At 45.5% G+C, this 14,611-nt stretch overlaps 1 protein-coding gene across 1 annotated transcript in view; it reads right to left on the reverse strand.

The window, feature by feature from the left end:
* Nucleotides 1–14,611, reverse strand: part of unc-119 (unc-119 lipid binding chaperone) — a 45,183-nt gene that overhangs the window by 12,210 nt on the left and 18,362 nt on the right. The window contains exons 3-4 of the mRNA XM_055067387.1: nt 11,330–11,450; nt 7,726–7,898 (exon numbers count right to left, since the gene is read on the reverse strand). Coding sequence (XP_054923362.1) covers nt 7,726–7,898; nt 11,330–11,450 — 294 coding nt within the window. The remainder of the gene's footprint in view (nt 1–7,725; nt 7,899–11,329; nt 11,451–14,611) is intronic.

Here is a 14,611-nt window from a genome sequence, read left to right on the forward strand (position 1 = left end):
TCCGCACCAACTACCTTCTTGTTCCCTCAGCGCTGCGTCCAGAAGTACTGCACGCCCTACATGACGATCCGATCGCTGGGCACCTCGGATTCTCCTGGACACTATCGAGGATACACGAGAAGTATTACTGGCCCCGCCTGACTGCCGACGTCGCCCCTTACGTCAAGACATGCCGAGACTGTCAGCTATGCAAGACACCACCGACAAGGCCGGCGGCATTACTGCAGCCAATCGAACCTCCTTGCCGACTATTTTAGCAGATTGGGATGGATTTGTTGGGACCGTTTCTGACGTCAATATCCAGACATAAGTGGATCGTCGTGGCAATGGACTACCTCATCCGTTTCGCTGAAACGAAAGCTCTGCCGAAAGGTAGCACAGCCGGCTGATCTTGCGAGTGTTGCACAATTCCTGACGCAAGTCGGCAAGTGGCAAATTCTTCGTGGAGAACATCCTGCTGCGACATGGTGCCCCAGAAGTCCTCATCACCGACAGAGTAACGGCCTTTACAGCGGAGCTCACCCAAGCCATTCTGCAATACAGCTAGACAAGCCACAGGAGGACAACTGCCTACTACTTGCACACGAATGGTCTTACAGAGCGCCTGAATAAGACACTCGCTGACATGCTAGCAATGTACGTCGACGTTGAACACAAGACCTGGGATGCCATCCTGCTGTACATGACATTTGTTTACAACACGGTGGTGCAAAAAACAACACAGATCCTGCTGTTCAAGCAGGTTTACGGCAGGAACCCTACAACTCTCAACACCATGCTGCCGCATATCACTGACGAAGAGAATCTTCACGTTGCCACCTATCTCCAGCACGCCGATGAAGCCCGACGGCTCGCCCGCCTGAAGATCAAGAACCTGCAGAGAACCGACAGCCGACACTACAACCTTCGACGACACTACCTCGAGTACCAGCCCAGTGACCGTGTTTCGGTTTGGACCCCAATACGCCGCTATTTAAGTAGAACCCTTTTCGTAAGCGTCCAGGTTTCTGCACCGTACGTGAGTACTGGTAAGACACAGGTGTTATAAACTTTTCTCTTGAGGGATAATGGCAACCTGCTGTTCATGATCTGAGAATGCCTGCCAAACGCACCCCAGCCCATTTTTATTCTTCTGATTATTTCAGTCTCATGATCTGGATCCGCAGTCACTACCTGTCCCAAGTAGATGTATTCCCTTACCACTTCCAGTGCCTCACTACCTATTGTAAACTGCTGTTCCCTTCCGAGGCTGTTAAACATTACTTTAGTTTTCTGCAGATTAATTTTTAGACCCACCCTTCGGCTTCGCTTCTCCAGATCAGTGAGCATGCATTGCAGTTGGTCCCCTGAGTTACTAAGCAAGGCAATATCAACAACGAATCGCAAGTTACTAAGGTATTCTCCATTAACTCTTATCCCCAATTCTTCCCAATCCAGGTCTCTGAATATCTCCTGTAAACACGCTGTGAATAGCATCGGAGAGATCGTATCTCCCTGCCTGACGCCTTTCTTTATTGGGATCTTGTTGCTTTCCTTATGGAGGACTACGGTGGCTGTGGAGCCGCTATAGATAGCTTTCAGTATCTTTACATACGGCTCGTCTACACCCTGATTCCGCAATGCCTCCATGACTGCTGAGGTTTCGACTGAATCAAACGCTTTCTCGTAATCAATGAAAGCTATATATAAAGGTTGGTTATATTCCGCACATTTTTCTATCACCTGATTGATAGTGTGAATATGGTCTATTGTTGAGCAGCCTTTACGGAATCCTGCCTGGTCCTTTGGTAGACGGAAGTCTAAGGTGTTCCTGATTCTATTTGCAATTACCTTAGTAAATACTTTGTAGGCAACGGACAGTAAACTGATGGGTCTATAATTTTTCAAGTCTTTGGCGTCCCCTTTCTTATGGATTAGGATTATGTTAGCGTTTTTCCAAGATTCCGGTACGCTCGAAGTAATGAGGCATTGCGTATACAGGGTGGCCAGTTTCTCTAGAACAATCTGCCCACCATCCTTCAACAAATCTGCTGTTACCTGATCCTCCCCAGCTGCCTTCCCCCTTTGCATAGCTCCCAAGGCTTTCTTTACTTCTTCCGGTGTTACTTGTGGGATTTCGAATTCCTCTAGACTATTCTCCTTTCCATTATCGTCGTGGGTGCCACTGGTACTGTATAAATCTCTATAGAACTCCTCAGCCACTTGAACATCTCATCCATATTAGTAATGATATTGCCGGCTTTGTCTCTTAACGCATACATCTGATTCTTGCCAATTCCTAGTTTCTTCTTCACTGCTTTTAGGCTTCCTCCGTTCCTGAGAGCATGTTCAATTCTATCCATATTATACTTCCTTATATCAGCTGTCTTACGCATGTTGATTAACTTCGAAAGTTCTGCCAGTTCTATTCTAGCTGTAGGGTTAGAGGCTTTCATACATTGGCGTTTCTTGATCAGATCTTTCGGCTCCTGCGATAGCTTACTGGTATCCTGTCTAACGGAGTTACCACCGACTTCAATTGCACACTCCTTAATGATGCCCACAAGATTGTCGTTCATTGCTTCAACACTAAGGTCCTCTTCCTGAGTCAAAGCCGAATACCTGTTCTGTAGCTTGATCTGGAATTCTTCTATTTTCCCTCTTACCGCTAACTCATTGATCGGCTTCTTATGTACCAGGTGCTTCCGTTCCCTCCTCAGGTCTAGGCTAATTCGAGTTCTTACCATCCTATGGTCACTGCAGCGCACCTTGCTGAGCACGTCCACATCTTGTATGATGCCAGGGTTAGCGCAGAGTATGAAGTCTATTTCATTTCTAGTCTCGCCGTTCGGGCTCCTCCACGTCCACTTTCGGCTATCTCGCTTGCGGAAGAAGGTATTCATTATCCGCATATTATTCTGTTCCGCAAACTCTACTAATAACTCTCCCCTGCTATTCCTAGTGCCTATGCCATATTCCCCCACTGCCTTGTCTCCAGCCTGCTTCTTGCCTACCTTGGCATTGAAATCGCCCATCAGTATACTGTATTTTGTTTCACCGATACCCATCGCCGATTCCACGTCTTCATAGAAGCTTTCGACTTCCTGGTCATCATGACTAGATGTAGGGGCGTAGACCTGTACAACCTTCATTTTGTACCTCTTATTAAGTTTCACAACAAGACCTGCCACCCTCTCGTTAATGCTATAGAATTCCTGTATGTTACCAGCTATGTTCTTATTAATCAGGAATCCGACTCCTAGTTCTCGTCTCTCTGCTAAGCCCCGGTAGCACAGGACGTGCCCGCTTTTTTTTAGCACTGTATATGCTTCTTTTGGCCTCCTAACTTCACTGAGCCCTATTATATCCCATTTACTGCCCTCTAATTCCTTCAATAGCACTGCTAGACTCGCCTCACTAGATAACGTTCTAGCGTTAAACGTTGCCAGGTTCATATTCCAATGGCAGCCTGTCCGGAGCCAGGGATTCTTAGCACCCTCTGCAGCGTCGCAGGTCTGACCGCCGCCGTGGTCAGTTGCTTCGCAGCTGCTGGGGACTGAGGGCCGGGGTTTGATTGTTGTGTTCATATAGGAGGTTTCTGACCCTACAATATCATCTGACACATTGGCACACTCGACTATTAGGTCATGCCAGACGGCATTTCACTATCACAGCGGCGACGCTCACGACCGGAAATAGCCCATGTTATACGATGGTGCTAACGAACTTTGAGACGTTGCATAGCTGAACTTTGGAATTCCTTTTTTTTGGACTTTATTACTTCGTTGTTTTGTTACTGTTTAATAAGTGTCCTTTTGTTTTTTTTGCTTTCCTGTTATGGTTATAGCATCGGGACGATGCTTTTTGAGAGGGGCCATTGACACGTGCACTTGTATATTTTTTCCGGGTGACCGCTTTTCACCGCCTAACAAATGTTATCGCTCAGCACGGGACGTGCCCGCATGTATTGGAAATTTCTCTAATGTTATTGATTGTTCTTTCTGCTGTCTGTTGTCACCCAAGCTTGTGTAATCTGATTGCATGTGCGACGTGAATTGTGTAGAACTTTCTAGAAGACATGCGGGCATGAGCGATTACTCTGGAAATTTCGATGGCTGGTGTATAAAAGCTGACACGCTTGACGCACTGATGACATTTTCGATGATTGCCGACTGTGTTCATCACTGTCGCCATTTTTTTAGTGTAGCCTGTTTTTGAGGGCACAAGTTCACCCAATAGAACACTAGTTTCGTCACTCCCAGTTTTGCTGCTTTCTTCACCGTCACTACTACGCGACAATACATTTGATTTATTTATCCAAAAATGAGCAATTATGTATTAGTGAAAATGTTCTCGCAATCATGAAATCAGCCAATGGTGGGTCCAGCTGCTTGCAAAGATGCTGCATGACGACATTGCAGAAGTGAGAGCAAGCAATTTTTCAGTCTTTTACGGGAGATTGCAAATTCCCTGCTGCACGAAGTGTGATATTTGGCTCACATGTTCACAGCAGCCTTTTTCACAGATCTGCAACACTTGCTTACTATGTTTTAAGTGTTTCAGGGCCCCTTTAAGAGGATGCTTTAGGTTAAGAGGATGCTTTAGGCTCCGATTTCCCTATGCAAATACATGTGAAACACAAATACTTTTACGAGACAACCACTGAAATTATTTGAATTAAATTTGTTGTATTTCAGACAAAGCTGAGCAATTGTAGGCAGCAATTTTCTTATTTAGGACCTCAATTATTTTACAAAAAGTTCCGATAATACCGTATTTATTCAAATCTAGGCCGATAGTTTTTTTCGAATAATCATATACCAAACTCTATGGTCGACTTAGATTACAGGATTTTAAAAAGCGCGCCAGCTTGTAATTGAAAATGATATATATATGGTGCACAGCCAACACCATCTGGAAAAGTGAGTATCGCAGCCGCTAGTAACCATGCCAGTAGCCAAACGAAGTACAAGCTAGACGTCGTCATTTTGACCTGAGTCATATCCACGGCCTACTAGAACTCCAGGCCTGCACAGATATCCGGCATCTATGGGAGCCACTTGCATGCACTCTCATTCAACCGTTGGTCGTTGGTGTCGCTTTTATAACCTGTTCGTCTGCTACTCTACGGTTGACTGGTATGGCGTTGTAATTAGTACAGTGGCTGTTGTGTCATAACAAACTGCATGCATAGTTGAAGATTTTTGCAAGCACAGTGACAGTGATGTCACAAGGCTTTGATCGGCCAGGCTTTCTTGTGCCTGCAGCACTGGTGCTGAGTCAGTCATGCCGGATTAAACCTTTTTTGCCCCTTACGGTGCTCTAGCTTCAAAAAAACATCACTGATTTTTCCGGGGGAGCAGTAGGGGCTTAGCAGAGGCCCGGCCTACTCTCCTGGTGCAGTACCTTCGCTCTTGGCAGGCTTTTCGTATGCTCCTGTCCGCGATTTTTCAGGAGCATTTTTTAGTGGCCCCCTTAGAGTGAAATAAATGCACGGCACCTTAGCAAACAAGGTTGAACGCCACTGACTGATGTAGCGCTGTGAGGATTATGGGCTTTGCGTCTCGCCCACGTTAGATTAGGTTAGGTTAGGTTAGCTTAGGTTTAGGTTAGGTTTAAGTTACCTTAGGTTAGGTTACGTTACCGTAAAAGGTGTTAATATGGCACAGCATGTTCTCACAGCAGTTACGCCGTGCGGATTTTTGTCTTTGCGTCTTCGGCCACATTATGTTAGGTTAATGTTAGGTTAGGTTAGCGTAAAAGCATTAGGGTACCGCGACATATTCTCACAGTGGTTATGCCGTGAGGATTACTGTCTTTTCTTCTTGGCCACATTTGCTTAGGTTAATGTTAGGTTCTGTTAGCGTAAGAGACGTTAGGGCACCATGGCGTATTCTCATAGCGGTTGCAGGGGCGTCGAGCGTCACCGGCGGCCTTTCAGCCACTTGCGTTCAAACGCTTTTGCTAAGGTGGTCTGACTTCCAGATTTTCATTATATGCAGCCTGGCCTCTACTAAGGTCCATACTGCTCCCATGGAAACATCTGTGATGCTATTTTCAAGGTATATTGCTGTAAGGTGCGGGAAAGCAATGGTCCGGCACAAGTGACTCAGCATGAGAGCCGCAGGTGTGAGACAGTCTGTCCCACACAGCGGTCACCAAATGGGGCATCAGTGCCCGCCACTTCACCTATTTCACCGCACCGGCAGCCAGCATCCGATCGTAAACTCGACCCTACTACGCCTACTACTATGCCAGCATGCCTAGGGACAAACTCATACAATGCACACTAGGAAACCTCCTCCGCAGTGCCTAGGCACAGTCATATATTTAAGGAGCAAAAGCCCCCAGATTTTCTCTCTCGCACTTGCTATTACTCGCACCTGTGCACAAATGGCTCGCGATCCCTCAAATGAACTTCTCGTCATCTATGCAGGTCTGGCGTTCAGTAGGTCGTGGTCGTATCGGTACCGTGGCTAAAATGGCTTTAAGCATGGCGTTATCGTAATGGCACCAAACAGGCAAATGCCACAAACGAAAAGTTGTGCTAGCCGCAGAGGCCTCGTCAAACGTTCAAGCTGGCTGGGACTTTAGCATTGATGAGAAAACTGTCCGTCGTTGGAGGGGGCAACAAGAGATGCCTTTTGCGCGTGCTGCAATGAGGAGATGATAGCGATAAGGAAGATAAGCGCGCACTAACAGAGAGGTGCTGTTCACCGTGATCATGCTGCATTTCGACGCGTACAAGCCGTCCCGCACTGTCCACGCATGTGAGCTTGCAAGCGTACAAGGCTAACAGCGATGATCACGTAGAATGAGCTCGGTATGTTCATATTAAATAAATACTGTTTTCATTTTGTGAACACTGTCCTCACTTTTTTTGTTCAGCTTACATTCGAGGTAAGTTTTTAAAGAATGTTTCAGACTTCGGACATTCAGGGGTCAGCTTAGAGTCGGGGCCGGCCTGGATTCGAGTAAATACGGTGGGTAAATTTCACAAAAGCAGAAGCATGAAGTTTCAAAATCTGTAACTCCGCACCAATAACATACATTGGAGTTCCATAAACTGCATCTGTTAGAAAATTTCAAACGGGACAAATCTCATATATGAGCTTAACGTGTATGTGAAATTGTTACTATGTTTACGAGGGTTTCGTAAAAGTCCTAGTCACAGATTAGTGCTATATTACAGAGCTTGTATATATGAACTTTGTACAGAAGTACTATTAGATGCGGTTTACAGAATTGCTGATTTACAGTTGTTAGAAAAGAGTTAGAGTTGCAAAAATGAAACGTGAGTTTGTTCAAATTTTGCAATTTCCAAGAAAGCTTTTTTAATTATTGGCACAAATCCACTGCCTACAGTGACTAACTTTAGCTTATTTTTTTAAATGCAACAAACCTTAGCAAGACTTGTGCAGTGGTTGCCGAGAAAATCCGTTTCCCTGTTCTTATGTATTTAGATAGGAACTGCCGAGCTAAAGCTTCCTCTTAACTCTCATATTAAAAAAACCCATATACCCATATGGGGACACAGGGGCTTTTGTATTGTGTCCCATTTGATCATATGGGAGTACTGGATAAAAAGAAGGATTGTGGCATTTGTGTACTGTATATGGTATACCAAACGATGCTACGAGATTATAGGATACACGGTTATGGGAGACGCATTTTTTACCACTGTTGCGTGACTGGGTGTGACACGAGCCAATCAGGCAAGTGTTCACTTATACATGCAGCACTCACACAGCTCCTGGGAGAGGGAGGGGAACTCGTAGATGTGCTCGCACGTGTTCTTGCTGTTGGGGATGCAGAAGCCAAACTCAAAGTCAAATGTCTTGAGCAGCTTGTCACGGAAGAAATGCCGCTCAATCATGCGGAACTTGCTCACGGGCTTGCTCCCCACTGTGAACTCCACTCTGAAAGGCCAGGAATAAAAATACGAGAGAGGGCAATGAAATGCAATGCCAGGCACCACGCAGCAGGCACATTTGCATTGTATGCACCGCAGCACATTCCACATATGAAAGGGAAAACTGCCATTCATTCGAGAGCGGCATAAAGCAACAAAGGAAGCCCGAAACTGGCTTTTTGGGAAGAAAGTGTAGCAGTTCAAGAAAAATTCGTCCTGGTCCAGATATCAAACCTGAGACCAATGCCCTGAAGGGGTCTTGCAACACCCTTTTTCAAAACTGACAAACTGGAGTGAGCAAAATGCCTTTCGATGAATACGTTCCCACAGAAATTTTTGGAAAGGGACCTAATAATAGAGATTTGAAGACTGCAGCGCTTACTGACCCCATTCCTCCTCTACACAATGTTTCCTCTCAGCTGGGGCAGCGCTGATAGCAATGCCCTGCTTATTGCTCCTTCCTTAGTTTTTGTCTTTTCGTGGTAGACTTAATGGTAAACTTTAATGTTTGATGTCTGACAAAGGTGCTCAAGAGTGACAAAGAAGCGGTATTGGTATGACATGTTGACAGTGCTGCTTCCTCATTTGCTAGAAGATTGGAGTGGTGCGCACGGATGGGTGCAAGCTTTTGCTTGGGATTAACTTTAGATCGCAAACATTCACTCCATGGCTGGCATCTATGGACTGTCGCATGGGTCTATGAAGTCATAGATAGGGCACAATAAAGAGAGTCTTGAAAGCCACCGAAGAGAATGAGTGATCTTTTATGCGAGATTATGGGCTCCCTGCTGCATATAGAAGAATAATATTTGGCAGACATGTTCATGGCAACCGTGTCTAAAATCGTGAATGTTTTCTTACCCTGTTCAAAAAGTTGTTGCAGTGCCCATTTAAACCCATTTGGGTTGCCTTTGTGGCTCAATGCTGATCTCAGGTGGATGACAATTTTTCCTTTCAATAAACTTTTTCAACCTTATGGATTTCTGCAGGCTATTCCAAACGAGCGAAATGCGTCGCGCTTGCCAGGATCAGTTATATGGGCGACAAGAGCCCGGGCTCCTGCTGTACATGTTACCTCGCAGGCCAACAGGCTGTCTACTGCACTAAATAAAACAAAGCTCAAGGCAAACTGTGATTTGCTTACTCAAATACTACATGCAAAACACGAAAATGCTCCAATCAGACAACCACTTGCAAACCATAAGCTTTGGCAGTGTCACACTGGAGTATCCACAGTATCTACAACTCCCAACGACCCCCAAGGCACGTTGGGCTACATGATGGGTGAACTGTACCGGCAGAGTTGTCCATCATGAAATTCCAAGCAAATTTTATTTGAATGAAATGCAACACCAAACAAAAGTCTGTAAACCAATTTTCAACTGTCTTGGCACACTAAAAACAAACAATTCTATTTGCAATTTTTTCTGACATTTTCACTGCATAGTTTGTGTCCGAAACATTGGTTGGTTCCTTGTCAGCCACCAATGGTCGTGTTGCTCTGCATAGCAGTCAGGGCGCAATTTCATGTTTCAGCGAGTAATCATAAGCCAGCCTCGTGTAAATCCCGCACCTTTTAAATATCTCGAAAAAAAAAACTGTGGACCTCACATGAGTACATGCAGTAGTTCTCTTGTAGAAAAATCTATCTCATGGAACTTCCTTTTATTTCAGCACAGGAACAGCAAAAACGTGTGAATTTAAATGCAAATTCAGTGTTAAACATAAGCATTTAGTGTTAAATGTAAACATCTGTTGGAAATTCATTGACCTGCCATGGTAGCTCAGTGGCTACGGTGTTGTGCTGCTGAGCTCGAGGTCATGGGTTCGATCCCTGCCGCAGTGGCCATAGTCCGATTGGGGCAGAATGCAGAAACGCCCACCCACCTTGCATTGAGTGCATGTTAAAGAACCCCAGAGTTTCAAGATTAATCTGGAGTGCCCCACTGCAGCTTGCCTCATAATCAGATTATGGTTTTGACAAGTAATACCCTAGAATTATTATTTTTTTTAGAAATTAGTCTAGTTGGGCAAGTAATAATATAACTGGAAAAATTTATAGACTTACCAAAACTTAAGTGAAAAGTTAGTTACGTTGCATGTAAACACGGGTGATGTGCAAGCCTATGGGTGCTATAGCACACACGACGCTATCGGCCTTCGGTGCGCCTAGATGCCTGCACTGTCTCCATCGCAGATCGTATACAAGACAGGGCTTGCGCGACTGCACCGTATGCAGCAGCCGCCGGAGTAGAACGCCTCATAGCAAGCATTCGCTTACTGTCTTAATTGTTTAACATGTCGGCACGCACAGGCAAACATGAACACTCCACACTTGACGACTGCAGACACTCACTGTCAGAACACTGGCATGAGGAATCGCAGCAACAGCAGCGAGCAAAGTGACCTTCGTGCTGTCTATAGCTTCAAGGCAGACTTATCGGAGAGAACACAGCGCACGCAATGCTATGAGCCATCGGCCCACCTAGACTGCACCCCTAAAGCAGATCGCTTTCAAGGTAAAACCTGTACACAACGTCCCCCTTCTTCCCTCAGTGCCATGCACCCAATGAAATATGGTGCGCTGCCCGCCCTGGCGCATGCGAGACTGAGCCGCTATCGTCGGCTCACCGTCACACACGTTCACTCGCACACACAGCTTACGGCGTGCAAGGATGACGTCATCACGAGACGAACCTGGCACATATGCATCGCAAAGAAAACCTGTAGCGAATGCCAGAGGAGGTCAACCTAAAGGGCAAACCCAGCATGCACCTTGCTCCTCCGTGACACTTCGCCTCGTTTCTCCATCCCCACCTTGTTCAATGTTAGCAACACATTAATCTAGGTGGGGTTACTTTGCCGCGCACTCAGCGCCCTCTTTTGTACTTTCCTCGGTGCGCAATTCTCTTCCCCTCTGGGCACCTTCCTCGTTCGCTTGCTTCGATGCTTCAGACAGACACCACCAATTTCACGAGGTGGCTAGTTATGCTTGCGCGTAAAAGCAAGAGTGTTTACTAATGTGATCCAACTTTTTGGGAACAACTTGGCCCCTTTTTCAACTGCTACTATGATGGAGCAGTAATTATGTTTCTTTAAATTACTAGTCATTTGAACTATGGCCTTTGTTAAAGTGTATGAAACAAGTACAGCTGGCCCCATCACCACAGAAAGTAGCTAGCAATTTAAGAAGGTGCCGGTGCTGTCTTTGTGGCACTGTAGAAGGGGCAGACTTCAATTCCATTCAATACAGTTTATTTCATGTTCCAGTGACATGATTTAGAGCTGAAAGATTGCGATACATTACTAAGTTGTGTTCCTCTTCATACTGATGCACCTTATACACTGTAAACCATAAGCCAGTCAAGCAACTGTTCCACTATACTTTGCCAAATGCTGACTTTGCTAAATGAGGAAACGTTTAAAAGAGAGACTCACGTGGCCCCCACCGTCTTGAGCTTGAGGAACTGTGGAGTGAACTGGTACCGGACAAAGCGTCCTGCGTTGGGGTCCTGGCACTCGCCTTCGAGCTGCTGCTCTTCGCCTGCGTCGTCCCCATCTGTAAGCGTACAAGATGCAAAGTTGATGCACACAGCCCAGGGTTTCCTCGTTAGCCAAAACTATGAAAACCTTGGGTGCACTTTGCAAACGAGTTGCCAGCAGCCTTGCTCTGCACAAAGAGCGGGATGTGAACGTGAGTTCGCTTTTGCAGCTTGACACAACCCACTGCAATTCTGCGTCACAAAGGCACTTCCCCCTATGGCAAGGAAGGTCTGCTTGTTGCATGAAAGGAGCTTTACTTAATTAATGATGAAACCCCATACAAAAAATCCCAATGCAACACTGTCCCAAGAATAAGAGCAACATGGCCATGCAAAAGGGCTTGTGCTCCTGATCCAACAGCAGTTACCATAGCACAGCTGCACACAAGTACGTGCAATGACTTTATGAAAGGGAATGTACTGTGCACACGTCGGCTTCCTAGGAACCACCAAATTGCAACTAGGACAGGTTCGACAGCTACTAGAGCCACCAATGAGCACCAGGAAGAACTACGAATGTGAAGCCGCAGCTACAGTTGAGCAATGAAAGCTCGAAGCACCACCTGTTGTTGCTAACATCTGTAAAGCTTCTTGCAGTCATCCAGCGATGGCGCAATAAGAGGCCCCTGCCGAATGCGGGACATGTGCTTGTGCGTCCCTTTTCATAAAGGCACTGTGCACAGTGGACTGTGTCTTTCTTCTAACAATTTTAAAAGCAGGTTCTGTGCTTATTGCTGCTGCATCTTCCCTAAAATTTTGCAGCAAGGTCGTACATCTTGGTCTGCATCATTCAACGAAACACTTGGCATCTCTGCTTGTCCAGTTGCTGAAGAAAAAAATTATACACCACTGTTCTACATGCATCTTGCCACGAGAAATGGAGGCTGCTATAGGAACGTGGACTGGCTTTCGTTGCATGTTCGTAACTAGAAGACCCGAAGAACCATGCAAACAATGACACCAAGTACTTTGTCGAATGATGGGGCCTAAGATATGCAATCTTGCTACGAAATTTGAGGAAAAATGAAGCAGCGGTAAGCGTGACATCTTTTTAAATGATTAGCATGGAAACGCAAAGTAGTGCTGCATTGTATGATGCTGGAATGAATGTTCCTCGCGCGCCTGTTCATGGTCGCTCAGCGCAGTGACAATGTGCGTGCAGCGCTGCCCACAACAGCCCTCAATCAGACCCCTCTTCACTACCACAACTGTCAGACCTCGTTATAACAAAGTTGCATCCAATACAGAAATACCTCCATAACATTCATTATAAGCATATATTCGTTACACACTATTATCAGTGACAAAAATGTTATATTTGCTTCATTATATATAATCCGCTATGCTATTTATGTTTGTTATATTGGAGTTCAACTGTACCACCAGGCTTACGTTATGTACAGACGCATCCAATGTGTACTGCAACACGGTCCCCATGGTTGAGGGGGCACCAGCACCACACAGTGGCACTTGCCGTATTTACTCGCATAATGATCGCACTATCTTATCAAAAAAAATTTGAAGCAAACTCAGGGGTGCGATCATTACACGGGTTAAATTTCCTGCAAAAAAGATTTTTTTTTTTCATCCCGCCTTTGCTGCGTGAGGACGACAGGTCAACAAACAGGCGGCTTCTGCTGTAACAGTGAGGGACACTAAAACAAAAATAGCGGCCGGCAGAGCAAGCCAAATGCACCCAACGCAATTGTTTTTCTTCTCGTGAGTACATTACGCACATTGAAACTGTTTCTTTCGTATCAGCATTGAATAATATCGTTAATATTGGCAAGTCTGCGATAATAATGTAGCCATGTCCCCTTTGAGGGGACAGAAACGGAGATGGGCGCACATAGCTGCCAGTGACATAGAAACACATGGCGGGCACGTTGCGGAAACTGCGGCATTTGTTTTCACTGCTATGCTGATATGGCACTTTTCCATTAAGGGTGGAGGAATATCTTAACCGTGTTACAAGAGTCGGCATACATATAGGGTACACTTCTAACGTATCAGTGTAAACGTGGCCACTATTGTTGCCGCTCGCGATTTCTTGCGTGCCCACGAGTGCAGACGACAAGAATCATTGTTGTTGTTTGACCAAAACCCTTATGAAGCCTACAAATAATAAAGCCAAGGTAAGTTCGGTTGCAGCTTTTTTTTCATGGAAGTGCGGAAAGTGAGGAATGGAATGGGGCATCTGCTTAAGTATGTTTGGTGCGTGCAGACTGCTTGGTATGTCTTCGAGAGTCATTCGTGTAGCATTCGACAGCATTCAACAGATGGTAAGTGCGATCCTCATTAGCTAGACTTAGCGCACGACATATCGCTGTGACAAGTTCAGGGTCCGATCATTACACGAGAAAGAAAAAAAATTGAATTTTGACGACAAAATTCAGGGGTGCGATCATTATGCAAGTAAATACGGTACATGCGACAAATTGAAGAAAGCCATTCGAATTACTGAAATTTGTGAAACCAATTTTTCATATGTTGGCCCCGTCGCGCTGCCTTGGAGCCTCTTGGACCACAAGCACTGTGTTGCAGCTCACACTGGACGTGACTGTACCTGTTGTCCCATGGCACCTAATTTTCTACACTCTGTCACACTGTCCAGTGAACAAGAGTGGCAACCTGTCTGAGCTGCAACTTAAATTCAATGTAATGGCTTGGCTTCTGCGACGTTTAATAGAGCTTCAGGTCATATTGTCCACTGAGCCAAAATATGTGCGATAAGTAGAGGCTGCACATTACATTAGTAGAAGCTACACAAGAATCAGTGGCATGTTACAAGTGCATGTTATGGATACAATTCGTTGTTGCCTTTGATATCAATGTATGTGTATTATTTAACCAAGAACACGTGGCTGGTGCCTGACAGTGACAAAAGCCAATGGATTATAAATCAGCTGCTGTAATCCAGTAGCACCTAAATGGCTGGTTGACCCAAGCTCAGTAACCCCAATGGCATTTCCAGCCATGGTACAGTCATACCTGTATCCTGTGCATTGGCGCACCATAGCAAAGCTTGGCTGCTGCACCAAAGAAACCTTGAATAGGTGCAAATAAGCCACAGTGCCATCTGCATCAAAAGTTTGACCCTTTAATGTCCAATGTATCATACATGCTAAGCCATTTTTATACCTCAAAATCATGATTTAAGCACAGGAATCGTAATGCA

The sequence above is a fragment of the Dermacentor andersoni genome, chromosome 3 (assembly GCF_023375885.2).
Source record: "Dermacentor andersoni chromosome 3, qqDerAnde1_hic_scaffold, whole genome shotgun sequence".
Classification (NCBI taxonomy): domain Eukaryota; kingdom Metazoa; phylum Arthropoda; class Arachnida; order Ixodida; family Ixodidae; genus Dermacentor; species Dermacentor andersoni.